General features: G+C 41.1%; 1 protein-coding gene across 7 annotated transcripts in view; it reads right to left on the bottom strand.

Annotated features, from left to right (window-relative positions):
• USP48 (ubiquitin specific peptidase 48) overlaps positions 1–18,785 on the bottom strand; it is a 3,461,715-nt gene that overhangs the window by 300,743 nt on the left and 3,142,187 nt on the right. For all 7 annotated transcript variants that reach the window (XM_044063244.1, XM_044063240.1, XM_044063245.1 and 4 more), the window contains one exon: positions 13,046–13,171. In XM_044063244.1, coding sequence (XP_043919179.1) covers positions 13,046–13,171 — 126 coding nt within the window. The remainder of the gene's footprint in view (positions 1–13,045; positions 13,172–18,785) is intronic.

The raw sequence follows: 18,785 nt of genomic DNA, 5'->3' as shown, positions 1-18,785 counted from the left end.
ATAGAGCTCAAGGGTTTACCCAAAAAAAACTCAGAAAGTTGTAGTGCTGATTTGTGGATGTAGAATTGTATTAAACTTTAATTTGCTCTCTACAAAAATATATGTTGCTCAAGCGTAAATATACTACAAGGATGTAGGATTAGAAGAACATTTGCTACTAGGATGTTTAAACTTCAAAGATGAAACAAAAGTTCTGTACTTACCATAATGTCACATCTGTGTTGTCATATTCTGTCAATTCTTCAACAGATGGAGTCGCAAATCCAGCTTTGGATACTTCAAAGCTTTGGATCTGGTGCTCAAGCTTCTCACCTACCCATAATCCACATGTACAGAACAAGCTACCTCAGAATGAGTTTGCCATCCAAAACCATTTGAAAAATTAGGAGTATATATGATGGAAACTCAATAATATACTTAAATGGAAAAAGGTAATCTACAAAAGGGTAAGTAAAGAGAGAGACTTAGCCTGATAAGTGAAGAGAGAGGCTTAACCTTCAGGAGCCAAAACAAGGTCAGCTAGATCCATCTCAGAATGGGAACATAATAAACAATAGCTACAAAAGATAAAAAGGGGGATGGTGGGCAGGAAGTTGAGGAATGGACAGAATATGACAACACAGATCTAACATTACGGTAAGTACATAACTTTCATACCTGATGTTGTCTTTTCTATCCATTTCTCAACAGATGGGACAGAGTACCCACCTACCTTTATACTCAGAAAGCCTTATGCAAGGATATTCCTGAGCAGTGCTGAACCAAAGGAGGCCCTGGTTCTAGACTGGATATCCAGTTTATAGTACGAGCTGAAGATATGGAATTTTGACCAAGTAGCTGCAACACATATACCAACTGGGACACTAGAGAAGAAGGCTGTAGATAAAGCCACACAGCTTACAGAATGAGCCTTAGGGGTCAAAGGGAGTGATAACTCCTTTTCTTGGTAAACAAAAGAAATGCACTAAACTAACCACCGAGATACTGTGGCCTTGGACACTACTTTTCCAAGTTTGGCTTTGGAAAAGGAGACAAACAGCTGATCAGATTTTCTGAAAGATTTTGTCCAATGCAAACAAAAAATGCAACTGGCGGTAAACATCTATCAAATGCAAGGTATATTCATGCTTGTTTGAGAAATTTGGGAAGACTGGGAAATTTATGGACTGATTAATGGACAATTTAGAAGCCACCTTAAGGAGAAAGATGGATTGTTTTTTAAAAACATTCTGTCTTTGTGTAAAATTTGATAGGGAGGTTTTGAGGAAAGGGCATGTAATTCAGAATATCTATCAAAAATAAACTCTTCCATGACAGAAATTTCAGATCAGCTTTAGCGACAGGTTCAAAGGGGGGCCTGTCAGAAACTGCAAAATGGTAGTAATGTCCCACGGAGGAAATGGATCTCTAAGTGAAGAAGAAAAGTGTCCCAGAGAAACACGCCTTGGATAATCAGAGAGAAGATAAGGCTGTATGCTCTTCCCCCACACAAAGTAGAAATGGCAGCTAACTCGACCTTGATAGTGGAATAGCTGGCTTTGCATTTAAAAAAGGTATGCCAGAAAGTCCAAAATTGCTGGAAGAAGGGCTGAAAAAGGGCCAATCTTTTTCTACATAGCCCAAATAAAACTCTTCTATTTGCTCTTGTGGAGTTTCCTGGTGTAAAATATTTGTGAGGAAGAAACAATGCGGACAATGGAAGGGGAAAACCTGGACTGTCAAACGATCATTGGAAATGGAGAAACCATGTGGTCAGTTTGAGGGCCTGAATGTTCACGTGAGGTGACTCCTGATGAGTGAGATAGCTAGTATGAATCCAAGCCCAGCACTTAGGGAAGGTGAACTTGATGAGGCCAGAGGAAGGGAAACCACACTTTTTCGAAGCCATTAAGGGGCTATGAGGATGCCAATGACCTTCGGCACTTACGTTTACTGAAGGAACTTTGAAATCAATGGTGTTTGAGGAAAGATGTAAAGGAGTCCCACGGTCAACAGTGTCCCTGGGTGACTCCCCCTTGTGAGGTGTTAGAGCAAATAACTTGCTGCATTAGACTACAACAGCTGAATATCTGCTCTGTTACCACTGGACTGAAGCGCCACTCATGAGGAAGTAAAATGGATCTGCACAACCTGTCCACAAGAATGTTGGACTTCCCTGGGATATGCATTGCTATAAGAAAGCAGTGTGAAGATATTGCCTATTGCCATACTCTCATGGCCTCTAGACACAAGAGGTAAGCCCTGATTCCTCCCTGTTTTTGCTGATGTACCAAAGCATAGCCATGATGTCTGTATAGATGGAAATCACACTCAAGAGGAATAGAGTCCTGAAAGGCCTGCAACTCCAGGACGACTGCTCTCATCTCCAAAATACTGATGTGAAGACTGGTCTCTATCAGATACCATGTGCCCTGGACTGTATTTTCTAGATAACGCCCCCACCCCAACTGAGAAGGCATCAATGGTCATTGTGGCCTAAGGGCATGACAAAATAAAAGGACATGTCTATAAAGAGAACTTATCCACCACTGTATGTGATCTCTGCAAAAGTCTGTGAGAGCAAGACCAGATGGAACATTAGTTGCTTCCTGATCAACCACTGGACTGCCAAGGTCCACTGCGTATGGAACCTTGGTAATGTAACCAATGTAATGGAGGCAGCCACTGAGCCTAAAAGGAGAAGAATTATCTTCGGGGGCTACTTCCGGGTAAGACAACACTTGTAGAGCTTGTTGGCGGTGGAACAAGATCCATATTTGAGAAAGTTTTGCTATCAGAGATCTTGTGTCCAAAAGTGTCCCTATGAATTCTAGGGATTGACATGGTTGCAGTTTGGATTTTTGTAAGTTGACTGTTATTTCCATGTCGTTGCACGGGTGGAGCAAGGAGTCCCTGGTTTGAATGAGTAGATCCCTGGAAGGTAATGTGATAAGTCAGTTATCCAAGCAGGGGAACATCTGGAACCCCTGCAGTTGTAGTCGAGCTGCCATTACTGAAATGATCTTGATACTTGGTGTGGCTGTGGATAGTTGAACAAAGCTCTGAACTGGAAGTGACTGACTCTCAGCTACAAGTGGAGATATTTCCAGTATTGTCTGTCCATCTTTATGTCACAGTATGCATCCTGCAGATCCATCAAGCACATCCAGTTGTTTCTCCTCAACAATGGAAGAACAGACTAACTGTGACTATCTGGAATTTCATTCGTTTCACAAACTTGTTTAAGTGACTTGGCTCCAAAATTGGTCTTAGGCCCCATTTTATTTTGGCACTAGAAAGAATCTTGAGTAAATTATGGATCCGTTTTGGTCTGGTGGGACCTTTTGGATGACTCAATAGATAATAAGCTTTTTAATCTCCGAAATGGCTTCTTTTCTTTGTGAAGGTGGAACAGTGGGAATTTTTCTTGAACATAATGGAAGGGCATGAAAGGGAATAAGGTAGCCTCTTGAAATAATTCTCAACATCCACTTGTTTTGAGTGACGGACTTCCAGGTCAATGGATGTAGAGAGACGTGTCTTTCCTCACTGCTTCCAGAGAGGGTTACTTGGGCAACCATTTAGGAATGCTGGAAAGGCTTCTCAGAAAAAGGGCCTCTGAAGCCTTAATTCTGGAGATTATCTCTGCCTCTGGGGCAATGCCCCTTATTCGAGTTCCTCCTTTCCCACAGGGAGCTCGTTCTCCATAGGAGTCAGGTACAAATCCATCAGACTTTCAAAACCTTATTTTTTCCTCTTCCTTCTGGTTTCTGGAAAGGGTCCTTTGACGGGTCGAGTAATTGATCCCTACTGCATATAGGAATTTACCATAGTTTTCATTCCTGGAAATTGCTGCCTTCACTTTCAGATCAAATAAAACTGATTAGTAAAAGAGGACATTGATGAAGGACATCTTAAAGTGGTCCTCAAAGTCACATTATCGTATCCAAGAGTGTCTTCTGATGGAAATGCCTGTGTTGGCTGCTGTAGGTGTAACCTCTGTAGCATTAGAGAGAAGGCACATAGATGTGTTGGATAAAGACTGTAGGGTAGCCTTCTGAGAATCAATAGTCTTTTTCTGATCTGTAGTCTAGGTCCCAGGAAAGAATGGAAGATATCTCTTACCAATTCTCTCTGAAAGCCAGTGAAGTGTGCCAGGTAATTAAGTGCTATCACTGAGAAATTAGACAGGGCACAGACCTGCTTCCCAAACCTGTCCACAGCACAAGACTCTGTCCAGTGGATGGACAGAGGAGCTTTCTTCCGTGAGCTTCTTTTTTGGTGGCTGCCAACACAATCATGGAATCTACAACTAGGCCCTTGCTCCAGTTCGATCTGTCCTTCAGAGCAACTAAGAACTTATTAGGCTTCTTGTGGATTGGTTCAAATGTGTCAGGTTCCTTTCATGCTCTGGATGAGATCAAACAGATAACCTTATTAGTGGAAGAGACCACCCAAGTAGATGGGCCAGAGCCAAAAGATTAATTCCTCAGAAAGAGTTTGGGAAGACCAACCTCCTTTTTGTAGAAGTAATTTGAAAATCTCTCTGAATGAGGAAACCTAAAGGGGGATCTCAGGGAACCTTCTCCCTCCTTCAAAATCAGTGTCATTGGTTGGGGATTCCTCCAGGGAATACAAGTGTCTCATTTTACCTCCTCCATAGGTTGCAAAGGTGGGGACCCAGAAATGTACAAGGTCTCTAGGGAAAGTAGGTTCAAGAGTCTCAAGAAATAGCTGTCCTGGCAAGACTAGGAGAGCAGACTGCAGACTCTTGGAAATCCCATGGGAATGGGTTAACTCTAGGCTGGGAGAGTACTGTTTCGAAAGCCTAAAATGTGGAGACTGAAACAGATCTGAAAAGCATGGCTTTTGCAGTTGAAACTCTCAGAGGCAGCTCAACCCTGGAAGCCCTTCAGCTAGGGTCTGAGGCTATTGCCGGAGCCAAACTATCTAGCTTCAAAGCTCATAAGGGAAGGAAAGGATATGAAGACGTTGGATATGATCCTAACCTGCTGGAGTTGGTACGATGTTACAGTTCAGAGACTCAAATAACGATGGGGCAGATTTTTGTCAAAGAGCTCACTGTAGTCAATGAAATATGTAGTCTTTGCTCCGATGTAGATCTACCCTGGGCAAGACTCAAGGGGCTTTGATTTGCGTGGCTGGATCAGGAAGGAGCCAACAGGGAGTGATGGGGAGAAAGGGTTCTACCAAATCTGACAACGATTAGAGCTATGAGTACCCCCAAATGGATCTGGGTTTAAAGAAAACACCTCATTATACTGTCCAGGTCTGCTTTAGTTAGTTTCCAAGAGTATCTAACTGGGCTAAAGAATGAGGCTGAAAAGGTGGGCTTGGATGAGTATAGCAATCTGTCTGGTAAGATTGGAGACCTCAGTGAAGGATAGAGGCACTCCGGACAGAATTTAGAATGAGCCATGGATCCAATAATTATTAGATATGAAAACAGCAGTGGCTCTGAAGGTTTGCGAAGTCTCAGTGCTGCAGCTGATAACAGAGTCTGGTCCTGACACCATTTTATAGAAGACCTTGATTTGTCTTTTTCTGAAGTTATATATTTCCTTGTCTTTTTCAAAGTTTTATGTTTTTCTTGTTTCTTAGAAGATGAAGCAGAGGAAGGAAAAAGATGATGAGACCACAGACTTGCCTGAAACAGAAAAGCATTTTTCTCCAGTAATGGGCTGAAGATGACAATTAAACATTAACTTACTATGTTTCTCCACTAAAGCTATTTGGCCAAAGGCCTAGCAAATTGAGCAAGTACATCAAGATGTAAGGGGCCAAGTACACAAATAGTACAGTTGTATACCTACCATAAATGTAGATGTTAAGAGTGTATTCACTGTTGCAGTCATTACTCTTGGGTTATCCTGCTGGCAGGCTACCCTCAGTCGGCCAAAATTCCAAAGTCTTGGTCCGGCATCGGTTGCTGTCACCTCTTCCCTGATGTCAGTGCGCCAGGGGTATAAAAGATGCAGCCAATGCCATTTTCTTCAGTTTTTCTTGCCCCAGATGTCAAGTGCCCCCAAATTGGTAGGCTGAAAAATATGCCAATAAAAATGCATGCACAAAAATAACATTTCCTTCATCTACAAGCAAATACACCAAAAAGGTTGTATAGGATACAGAAGTGCAGAAAAGTCCCAGCAAAGAAAAGGGGGATGGTGGGTGGGTAACCTGGACTGCAACAGTGAATACACTCGAACATCTACATTTATGGTAGGTACACAACTGTACTATGTTCATCGTGTTTTGCTGTTGCAGTCATTACTCTTGGGTTGAATCCCAAAGCTGAGGATGGGTGGCTGGCTAAATAGGATTAGGAGAGGCTATGAGGCCCTGCAGAACTGCAGTGGCAAAGCCTTAGAGTAAAGAGGTAATTAGTAATGCTTTGTGTAGGTGTGCACTGAACTCCAGGTTGCAGCCTCTAAGATATCTTTGGTTGGTACTCCTCTGAGGAAGGCTGCTGAAGTGGCTGATGCTCAGGTGGAATTAGGTCTAATGCCCTTAGGCACTGATTTGCCATGTTGAAAATAGCAGAAACGGATGCAATGGCCTATCCATTTAGAAATGGTCTGTTTTGAGATAGCCTTTCCTTGTGATCCTGCAGCATATGACATTAAACGTTGCTCAGTCTTTCTGAAAACTTTAGTTCTGTCCAAGTAGAAGCGTAACTACCTGTAAGAATGCAGAATTTTCTCACCCTTGTTCTGTGGATTTGGATAAAAGGTAGGTAAGTGAATGGTTTGGTTGAGGGCCACACTGGACACCACCTTAGGCATAAATGTAGGGTTTGTCCTCAGAGAAACCCTGTCTGGATGAAAAATGATGAAAGGTTCCACAGCCATGAGTACTTGTAACTCCGACACTTGCCTTGCAGAGGTTATTGCTAGGAGCAGAGCTGTTTTCCAGGATAAGAATTTTATATCTGCTGTTGATGCTGGCTCGAAAGGAGGCAGTGTGAGTTTTTCCAAAACATAATTGAGGTCCCAGGCTGGAATTGGTGCTCTCCTTGGAGGCCTAATGTTTGTGGTCCCTCTGAGGTACTGCCTTATTAAAGGATGAGAAAAGATAGGTGGTTCCGTATTGTAATGGGCTGAAATGGCAGAGGCATGAATCTTAATTGATGAGAAAGAAAGGCCTTTGTTCAGCATCTCAGTTAGGTATTGTAAAATCTGAGGGATATTTGGTACACACATGTCAATGCCTTGTTCCTGGTTCCAAGCACATAATCGCTTCCATTTTTCTGCATAAGATTTTCTGGTACTGGGCCTCCTGGCCTCCAAGATAACATCCATAACAGCTTTTGAAAGAGGAGTGTTCTGAATGGCTACATTATCCGCCATGCTGCCAGATTTAAGGTCATGAGTTGGCTGTGCAGGATCTGATTGTTTTGTTGGGTCAGCAAGTGAGAAGTTTGAGGCAATATCCATGCTGGACCTTGAGATAAGCTCTTTAGGATTGGGTACCAGTGCTGGCATGGCCAGTCTGGTGCAATCAGTATCATTTTTGGTTTCTCTTGTCTGACCTTCAGGAGTACCCCGGGAAGGAGAGGCAGTGGAGGAAAGGCATATACGGTTAGATTTTTCCAGCTGAAGGATAGGGCGTCCACTTTCCATGCTTGCTTGTGATAAATCCTTGTGCAAAATCTCTGCAATTGGCAATTGTGAGGGGAGGCAAATAGATCTATGTCTGGGCATCCCCATTTCCTTATTATCATGCTGAAGACTTATGGATCCAGTTTCCATTTGTGGGGATCCATGAGGTTTCTGCTTAGTTCGTCTGCCAGAGTATTTGTTTTTCCTGGCAGGAATTGTGCTTGCAGGTGAACTTGAAAAGCCAATGCTGTGTCCCATAAGGTCATTGCTTGTCTGCAGAGGGGGTAGGAGTGTGTACCTCCCTGCTTGTTTATGTACCACATGACCGTAGTGTTGTCTGTCTTTATCAGTAACCGTCCTGGATGAAGCAGGTCCTTGAAAGCTGTCAGGGCATTTTGAACAGCTAGCATCTCTCTGATTGATGTGAAGATGCATCTGGTTTGCAGGCCATGTGCCCTGAATACATCTCCCTGCCATATGGGCCCCACCCAGGCATAATCTGATGCGTCCGTTGTCAGTGTCTGTCTGGCTGTGGGTAAAGTGAATGGCAGACCCTTGTTGTGGTGACAGGCTTCTGCCCACCATCGAAACTCCTGTTGCAGACAGGAAATGAGTGCAATTACTGTCTCCAGGCTGTGGCAATGCTGAGTCCAAACACTTTTTAGATACCATTGTAGTTTCCTCATATGCAGTCTGGCATATGGAATTAGTAGAATGCAGGATGTCATGAAACCCAAGGCCTGCAAGATTTTCCTTGCGATAAGTGGGTTTTTGTTGCCAATTTCTTGAAGTAAGTTGTCAGTTGCTTTTGTTTGTCTGGCGTGAGATAAGCCATCTGGGCAGTTGTATTTAAGCTTGCACCCAGGAATATTATCTCTTGAGAGGGCACTAGTTTTGATTTATTTTCGTTTACTGTGTACCCTAGGCTAATTAGTAATCTTTTTACAAATGCCAGATGCTTTAGAAGAATGTCTTTGTTCTCTGCTTGAATTAGGCAGTCGTCCAAGTAGGGATATATTTGAATTCCTTTTTGTCTTCAAAACGCAATTACTGGTGCCAGGTATTTTGTGAAGACCCTGGGCGCAGTAGATAAGCCAAAGGGCAGTGCAGAGAATTGGTAATGCATTGAGCCAGCTGTGAATCTGAGGTATCTTCTGCAAGATTGTCTGATTGGGAACATGCAGGTATGCCTCCTTTATGTCCAAAGTTACGAGCCAAGCCTTTTTGCCCAGCATGGGCAGTAGCTGCTGTAGAGTCAACATCATGAATTTTGGAACTTCCAGAAACGTATTTAGTATAGACAGGTCCAGTATTGGTCTCCAGGTTTTGTCCTTTCTGGGTACTAGAAAAAGTCTGGAGTAAAATCCTTGCCCCTGCTCTTGTTGTGGCACTTGCTGCATGGCCCTCATGTCCATGAGGGCTGTAATTTGTTTTTGTGCCTCTGCCCATTGATTGTGTGGCAGGTCTGGCATACCTTATGACCTTGGTAGAGTGTGAAAATGGAACCTGTAGCCTTGGGACACTATGTTCAGAACCCATTTGTCCTGGGAAACCATTTGCCAATTTGATGAAAAAAGTGCTAGTTTTCCCTCTAAGGGGGCTGCCAAAAGAAAAGTGCTTGGGTCTGGTAAAGGAAAGTCATTGGGACTGTTTCCTGTAAGGCTGTGATTTGTCTTCTCCGCTTTTGGAGGTAGGAGCACCCCATTGTTTAGGCCTGTATGAGCCTTGGGGCTGAGATCTGCCTCTGGGACGCCTGTATCTGCCTCTTTGTGGTCTAACACTGGAAAGGACCAATTTTTAGAAGGCCAGTCCCTGCTAAACCTGGGTGGCTGTACCTGTAAGAAATCTTTGACTGTCTGCATGGATTTTGCTTTATCCTCCATTTTTTTCAACACCTCTTCTGCTTTAGTACCAAACAAAGTATCATGCTGTAATGGTACATCTAATAATTTTGCTTTAACATGATCAGGCAGATTCTATTCCTTTAACCAAGCATGCCTTCTAATAACAGAACCTGTAACAGCGGCCCTGCAAGAGGCCTCCAGTGAATCATAACCACATTGCAAAGTATGCTTTCCCACTTGTTCAGCTGCATGCAATAAATCCTGCAATTCCTTGCTCTGTGAACATTCAGTACTTGTCAACAATTTCTGTTTAAGCAGTGACATTAAATATTGCTGATATTTAAGCATATGAAACTGACAATTTAAAGCCCTTACAGACAGGGTAGCAGAAGTGTAGACTTTTTCCCCCCCATCTGTCTAGAGCCCTAGAATCCCTATCAGAGGGGACAGGTTTTTTTGCAGTGGAACCTTTAACCCCTTTGGGACCCTGAGATATAGTTTCTGGGTCAGCAGCGGGGTTTTTATATAGGAATTTATGAGAATCTGGGACCCTGTAGTATCTGTCTGGCTTAGCAGGTGCAGGGGTAAAGAGTCAGGGGACAGGCCGGACTCTGAAAATACATCATCTACAATGTCTAGAACAGGTGGAATAGCAAGAGGTCTGTGCTGAGGAAGTAGCAGAAAGACTCTGAGCCTTTTCTTAGATTCAGAATAATCTTGGCTCTCCCAGTGGAAATGCTCCCTCATGGTATGCAGGGTTTCCCTAAAAGAATAATCCTCAGGAGGAGAGGCTGAAGGAATGGATTCTTCAGCATTACAATCCTCATAGGGAAGCATGGAGTAATCCTGTTCAGAAGAGGAATCAGAGGAAATTGAAACCTGATCAGATGAATCATACTCTGTCTCTTGCCTAGGCCTCTTATCAGGAGGGGGATGGGAGCCTCTGGTCAAAGTAATTAGGTATTCGGCCATTTTGAGCATCGTTTTAGGCATGGAGGTCTGAGTAGGAGAATGCTGTACTTGTTTCTTTGTCTTTATAGCTGCTTTAGTCTTTTGTAGCTGAAGATGGCTTAATATATAGTTGTGTAGGTCTGAAGATACCCTCAGAAGCTGATGCCTGCTCAGCGGCTCCGGACCCATCTGAGGGAATGATTTCCGAGTGTCCAATACCTTGAGTATCCAGAGGCCCAGTCGGCTCCACGTGGGAGTCGGAAGCAGCCTGTGGCTCTGAGGTAGCGGGCGCCAGGGGCTGCGAAAGTGCCTCACTGAGAACCGGTGACTGGCCTAGCAGAGGCCTCGTCGTCGGTTTTGGACCTCGGATGCCTATCCTTATCCCTGTCCTTGCGTTTTTTGTAAACTCCGGTTGTCGGCTGGTCTGACGGCATTATATAATTAAATCTCCGGCCAAAGTAATGAAATGCAAAATCAAACCGATGCTTAATAGTGCATTGGTTAAATCTAGCACAAAACTGACAGCTCGTAACGTTGTGATCAGGGCCTAGGGAAGGAATACAGTAAAAGTGAAAATCCTTATCAGGTATTTGCTTCCCACAAGAAATACAATTGTTAACTTTTTCTGACATCGGTCTGGAGCAAGAAAAAAGTTTCCCCAATGGGATACTTAGCTTTAATGTAAACTTCGGTTCTGAAATTCGGATATGAAAATCTCAGGAGTCGGCCGACCGGCACTTGCAAACTGCTTTTGCTTCGGGCACCGCGCGGCAAGAAAGATTGAAGAAAATGGCGTCGGCTGCATCTTTTATACCCCTGGCACACCGACGTCAGGGAAGAGGTGACAGCAACCGACGCCGGACCTAGACTTTGGAATTCTGGCCAACTGAGGGTAGCCTGCCAGCAGGATAACCCAAGAGTAATGACTGCAACAGTGAAACACGATGAACATCTGTCATGTTTGTCGGAACTGGGGAGTGTATGCGTGCAGGACACACACTTTATTATGGCTGAGAAGCTGACTGGCTTTATCTAAGTAGAGAAAAAAGGAGAACAACAACAACTGTATGAAACTACTACCCTAAACCTATTCTAAAACTATACTAATATTATACTCCTACTCAGTACAAAAATTTCACAAGATATAAGTAATAGAAGTTTCTTTTTTTTTTTAACTACCAGAAACTACTTAAAGGTTAAGAAATATTACAGGGGAGGAAGAAAGGAAAATAAGCAAGGCACTTATCTGAAAGGGTTTGAGTAAATTAAATCCTTATTTTTTTTAAACACCTACTCTCTCAAGCATCAAAGATCTGTCCAGCACTGAATGCAGCAAACAAGATTTTTGGTAACTTGTTCTTCACATGAGCATTATGGTTAGAGGAAGGAGCCGGATTATAACCTTTGAAGTGACCAAAGCCAGACATGAGGTTGGATCCAAGACCTATCTGTTGAGGAATGGATGGAAAAGACATCAGATCAATGCTTTGCTGACCACATCCTTCATTCCTTATTAGCCCTTCTTTCCTTGCTAGATTTAGCACATAATTAGAAATGCATCCTCTTTTAAATCTGCATACTGCATCTTTTGATCCAGGGGCACCTAAAGCAGGCAGACTGGTTCCATGCAGAGATACTACTTCAGTTATAAAACTGTTGTCAAGAGTTCCTTGAGGTCATCTTGAATGTGATTACACTGGTTTGTGATGCCATGATTGAAACCATGGTCCACAATATGCTAAACTGTTTTCCTCCAGTCCTGTTCACTAAGACTGGGATTTACTGATGTGAGCACAACAAAACAAAAAGTCAGCTCAACAGTACAAGTCCAGTGTATTCCTATTACATGCATGTACACGTCTCATACTTGCAACTAATTTTTTCCAACATATTTGTACTTGTTGGTAACTGCTGCTTATTACTAATGTACTAATACTTACACTGTGTATGCTAAGACTTGCTTTCTCCTAACATGCATTGCTTTGTATATTTGTTCTGTATTTTATACTGGATATATGCTGCTACGCACTGAACCCTAGTCATGGCTGAAAAAGTCAGTGGAACACCCCATCTACTTGGTGAACAAATAGTAAACAAAAATAAATAAATCTGTACCAACAAATATGCAGTGCTGGTAGTTATGTTCACCAATACATGATCTGCAGATTTTTCAATCCAGTGTCTAGTGAGCAAGATTTCATTGCACCCCCACCACCAAAACAGATGCTCCTTCATATGAAGACTTCACATATCAAGGAATACAAATTATGACATGACTTATCCTGCACATGTCCAACAGCCAATTATGCTTTTATCTTGCTTACAATTACCAAGTAACCTTACTTTTCAAATGAGTTAGTGCTATATGTACATGTAAAGTAGCGTTCAACTAAACTTATGCTATACTTTTAACAGCAATTCTGATAAGTGTGTTTACTTAGCCGCCAAAAAGAAAAATGGCATCCATGAGAATTTGTAGTCCTTCAGCTAGTCGTTGATAACTCAAGCTCACTTCTAATCTGACATCATATGTGTCAGCATTGTCGCAGTATGACAAGGGAACGTACAATATTCAAACCTTGCTCTTCACATTCATACATTTTTTTTCAGCAAGGTATACAACAGAACAGTCCAGCTCTTCATTAATCTTACCTTTAATACAAGTACAGCTTCTGGAGTAATTCCAAGCATTCCTAGTGTTGCAGAATCATCAGTCAAAAGCTTTCCATCTAGGGACAAGTTCTGATCAAAAGGAGCCACTGAAAAAGCATGCATGATCTACGAAATAAAGTGAAAACCAAATTTCAGATTTTTTAGAAAAGCATTTTCTTGTTCAAAAGGATTCATTGCCAAGTGAACTAGAAATAAACTACTGCTAACAAAAAATGAATACACACCATTAATATGTATGGACAAGTACTGTATGGAACAATGTTTAGGAAAAAAAAAGCAAGCTAGATAGGTCATCTATTATGATAACAAATTCTCAAAAGAAGCTTCAGCAGGTGCAAACTCACCATCTAGCCACCAGATGAAATCACAACAGCATAGTTTCAAGTACCTTTTAGGGAAGCTAATGCCTGTTAATGCTTACATGCCTGTGTAATTATGAAGGAGGAACAACCCCACTCCGTTAAGCTTAGTTTTTCATTAATGTCATTCTACACTCCTTTTGATGATGTACCAAAACTGAAAAAAATATCTGAGGCACTCACTATAAATAATAGATACTGCACTCACCTTATCAGCTGATTTGCAAGAAGTCCCTTCCCTCTGAATTGGCAACTCCTGTGATCTCCTCTTCTGATCTCCCCAACATGACAAAAATCTAAACCTTCTCTTGCTCCTGTACTAGAGGCATGAATCCTTCCTATCAACTCACATCACAAATTCATGCAATGTGCTAGGATGGCATGTGTTACGCTACATGTGTTACACTAACCAATCCCTGTTCAAACAACATGCACTCAACAAGCTCAACTTGAAAAATATAAACATGAACACAAAATTATACACTTGTAACCCAACAGCTGATGAAAGATGAAGTGGCTGTCCAAATACACAAGGATGGCAGAAGAGTAATAAGCACCCATTACAGGCTGCCTTCTTACAGATTGTCCAAAATAGTAAGTATAGAACTGTCATAGTTATGAGGACATAGAAACACACTGGAAGGACACAACATAATGGTTAAGGTCTTCCCAATCACAAGGTTTGATCCTGACCTTCACTCCAAGTCTGTGAGGAATCTGCATCTTCTCCTGGTGTCTGCATGGGGCTCTTCATACCTCCAGACAACATGATGAATGTTTCTACCTGAGGGATGGAAATTTTGGGTTCAAACACAGCCATCCCAGTTGAGCATGACAGAGATGTGAACAGAGGGCAAACAAAAATGAAAAGAGCTGTCAGCAGCAGCATAATATTTATGTGGTACATATCAAAGGAAGAGACAAGAAGACCAACCACTTTTGGCATCAACTGTAGTACGCAATATCCTCTAGATGGGGGAGCATGGACACAAGACTGCATGTCAAATCAGGGATAACCATTTGATGTTGTTAAAATTAACTCTAGATTTTGGTTACATTGACTCATCTCTGTTATAGCTGATCCTCCATAGGGGCAAATGTTGAAAAGAGTCTCAAATAGTGAAATTTAAACTACTCGGAGAGCAGAGTGAGAAGGCCAAAAAGCAAGGGCTCAGGGATTCCAGAGGTGGAGTTCCAGTAAGACGGCTGCCAAAGCCAGAAACTCTAAAGAAGCCAGACAGGCATACATCCAAAACATAAAAATCTTCATACCTGCAAAGAGAGAAAGCAAGGCAGAGCTGGAAACTACAATAATGATGGAGAGACACACAGCACACACAAGCTCAATGAAATGGAAGAACAAATGGCTTCATATTTACAAAAAAAGAGCTTGACTGAAGAATATATTAACAGAAGGAAGGAAAAAAGTGATATCTGGCAGGGCAGAACACAGAGGAATAACTTAAGGCTTACACAGATACTAGTAAATATTGCAGAAAAACACCTGAAAGAAAATAAGGGTGCATTTTAAATCATTGGCTATCCTAGCTAACCTGAACGGCATAACTGAAAAAAATCCCACAGATCAAGAAGAATGCACAAATACGGAGCATGACCAGGCAAGCTCTATGTAAGATGCACAACTTTAAAACAAAGGGGTAGATCCTGAGGACAACCAGAGGTAGGATCAAGTCAGTGAATGGAAACCAAAGATTAGTCAAGACTACTGAGCATTACTATTTCAAAGGAGATAACTAACACTCATGTAGATTAAATGATGGTACTGGAGTTTCAAACAATGGATAAGTAGCTAGTAACCCATAGCACTATAGAAACTTGTACGTTTGCGAGTGCGGAGCAATCAGAGTCAGACAGACCTGATGGTTAGACTGTTACAAAAAGAAGGATGAATGAGCCTCTTCAAAAGCTTCTTTTGAATATTGTTTTTTTAATCTGAGGGGGAGATGCTTGGAAAATGAGTCAGAGGCTATGTTTTACATAAGCCAAGTCCTTTAGACAATGTTTTTCAAGAAAGTCTTAAGGAATCGAGCCTACTACTAATGATTTTAGGGGTGAAAAATAAGCAGATGTCACACGACCAGAAGATGCAGCGACTCTCTGCTATGCATAAAACACCAGCTATGTGGGGGTCTTTATAAGGTATCTGGCTTCCACATGTACATTTACCTATCTTGACAGGCATACGCTACAATTCAGCAACACCTTTCACACAAAAAATAAAGGAAGGTCCCAAATGGAGTATTTATCTGACAAAAAAAATCGTCACAAACTGATTCCTAATACTAAAGCACCACAGATGACAAGACATCTGATTAAGCATATCAACGGCAAGACAGTTCTAACTTTTGGCACCTGGATGTTCCATGTACACCAGCACACTCTTGTGCTTAAGCAAACATGTGGAGTATGAGAAAGATGCTCATAAACTTTAGTATATTGGCCAGACGTCTAATATCTTTAGCAGGAAGCACCCCACTTTATGTTATTGCAACAGTGATCCAATGGTGAACACAAGATGACTAGACAGGATTAAGAACAGTTCCAGCTCCAGTTAAATATAAAAAAGGATTAGTCACCACAAGGGAACGAATTGAAGTGTAAGGCAGAGAATTCCATTCTGACTCTGACTCTTCTCCCTCTGAGGAAGGCTTCCATCTCTTCACTGGTGAAATAGTGGAAGGAAGGAGAGCAGAAGAGAAGAACTGTGGAGGCTTCAAAGATAACAAAGCTTTGTAAAGTCTGTGACAGAATTCATACCACTTCGTCTACGGATCTGTCTTACTTGCATGCTCTGAGGTTGTCAATGTTTTCTTAATCAGTGTGAAAAACACTGACATTTGTTTTTCAATCATTTTTATTATGTATCCATACACACACATATATATATATATATATATACACATACACACACACACACACAATGTAATGGAAATACACATTTCATTTCAAGCTACATTTCACTTTATTTATTTTACTGGATAAACATAACTTTTAACTGTGAAACAGACTACTTTGATTCATTCAGCCATACTTCACAGATAGATAAATTATTTTAAGATTTCCTATGATGTGATATAATTATGCACTTTTAAGGCTTAAGTAATTCAATGCATAGCCAATATGAATACATCACTTTCATACTTCGTATAAGTATTCTCCGACTATTACTTTCTCTGCTGCCTTTAAATGTTTGACTTCTGCATGTTATGTGATGAGGTAGTTATTAAGCTTTGTCAATCATTCATTGTGTGCTTTTTAAAAGAATGAAAAAAATTAATTCAGGAAAACCTTTTTCTACAGTGTGGATATGTCTTTGTACTTGAGCTTTAAAATAAATATCTTTGAGTTTTTTTAGTGCTAGATGTATGACTTTTCCAAGTATCTGTACCCCTTACACTAGATCCACTGGATTGCTGGTACTATTTCTCTGGTTCCTATTACTAAGAAAGCCTGTGAGGCAAGTCAGCTGCTAGGACTGAAAAGTAATGAACTGCTTTTTTGAGATGTACCAAGTACTGTAAAGTGTTTCTTTATACAGGAAATAATGAAATTAATAAAATGTATCTGCATTTGAAAAAAAACCTGTGCCATTGCATTTTGAAAATGGTTTTCTAACAATGCAATGCCCTGTAATGTAGTACTGAACAGTACAAATGTATGAGAATATTTATATAAACATATGGACATACAGAGCAATGAAGTACACTATTTAATATAGGGAGAACTTTTGTCCTATAAGAAGGAGATGTAATTTACAGACACCGTTACCAAACACATATGTTAAAATAATGTGTATCATGCAGCCAGACATTCCTGCAATTGTAATGGATGCAAGTAACCTCCTCTCATACTTCAGTCATCCTGATATAACAAATGTAACATATCTGATAGTTACTCCAGTTGAAGAGGACTGCCCTGGCTAGCACCAGAAAGGCATCAAGGCTTCCCGTAAAATCAAGGGTCTAAAAGCCTGAAACCACACATTTTTGGGTCATCAAACAGAGACAAAAAGTTTTTGTATTTCATTCTTGAAACCGAAATCCACCAAACGGTTCTGCATTTTAGCAGACAAACATTGTCTACTACAAGCCAGATGTTTCTCCCACTGCAAGCAAGACAAGTTGCTCTCAAGCTCCCTAGCTTCCTCTGGAGGTCTGTTGAATAATTAATGTAAAGATCTGCCTAGAACAGATTACAAATAAATCATATCAGCCTGTTCATCTTCTTTACCACTAAGAATAGGTGTCAAAAGGCCTACATTGTCAAAGTTACAGTTACAACCTACAGAACCAGCAGATAAGAGAACTGGAAAACCGTAAGTTCACAAGTTAATACTAGGCTAGCTGCCTTTGTTGACCATTTTAATCCATGCTAAATTTCTTATCCCAAAGGTAAGTATAAAACTATGTACCTTGTGCTTATGTGGTAAATACTTTTAACCATTATGCCATATTAATACTAGACTATAGGCTATTTTGTCATGAGGTCAACAACCTCAAACTATTCATATGACTTTTGAAGAAGGTAGAAGAATGGTTCGGAACAAAGACAAGTGGATACAGTTGATGCATCAGCCCAACCTCATGTCAAAATGGGAAAAGTAGCTTTGATGATGATTTATAAGTAGCCAGGCTCCCCTCCTCAAAAACAATACTTTACACACACAGCTGATTGGGCTAATTACCAGTTCCCTTCAGTAAACATCTTTTTCTTCTGCTGATGTTAGAAGAATGTTCAAATACCATATCATCCTTCAGTTTCATATTGATCGCAATCTAGGGAATGTAACAACTTGCTAAAGATAATTCCAAACCTTGGTGCAACAGTATCTGACATACTTACTTTTAAGATTTCTGTAGTCCTTTGGAGGCTCATTTCCATTCCACTCAAATATTACAAATAAAGCCCCCCCCTCCCCAATCTAGCAAAATTCTAAGAATCATACAGACTTGACTTCTGTTCTACTGCTTAAAATTCTTGAAAAAGCAGGAGCAATCCAGCTTAACACTAATATAAGTGGTGTACTTAGTGAGAGCCAGCATGGCTTCTGCAAAGGCATTTGGTAACTTTCCACCAAATTCTTCAGTGTAGACACTATATTAATTAACAGCGGCAAAGACATATTTAACTGGGCCAGTGCTTAATGACTTATCTACACCAGGCTGCATTGTGAACTAAAACAGAATGATGTAAAATATTATGCACACCATTGGATACACAGTCACCTGAGTTTCAGGTATTTTAAAATTAGAATGAACTAGTCATTTTTAAAGTCTCCCTCCCTGTGGATGATTAGCAGGTACCCATGTTAGGATCATTCTTATCTGCCATCTAAATAA

The sequence above is a fragment of the Protopterus annectens genome, chromosome 2.part1, assembly GCF_019279795.1.
Source record: "Protopterus annectens isolate FY-2018-M chromosome 2.part1, PAN1.0, whole genome shotgun sequence".
NCBI lineage: Eukaryota > Metazoa > Chordata > Ceratodontiformes > Protopteridae > Protopterus > Protopterus annectens.
This window is presented reverse-complemented; position numbering and strand designations above follow the sequence as displayed.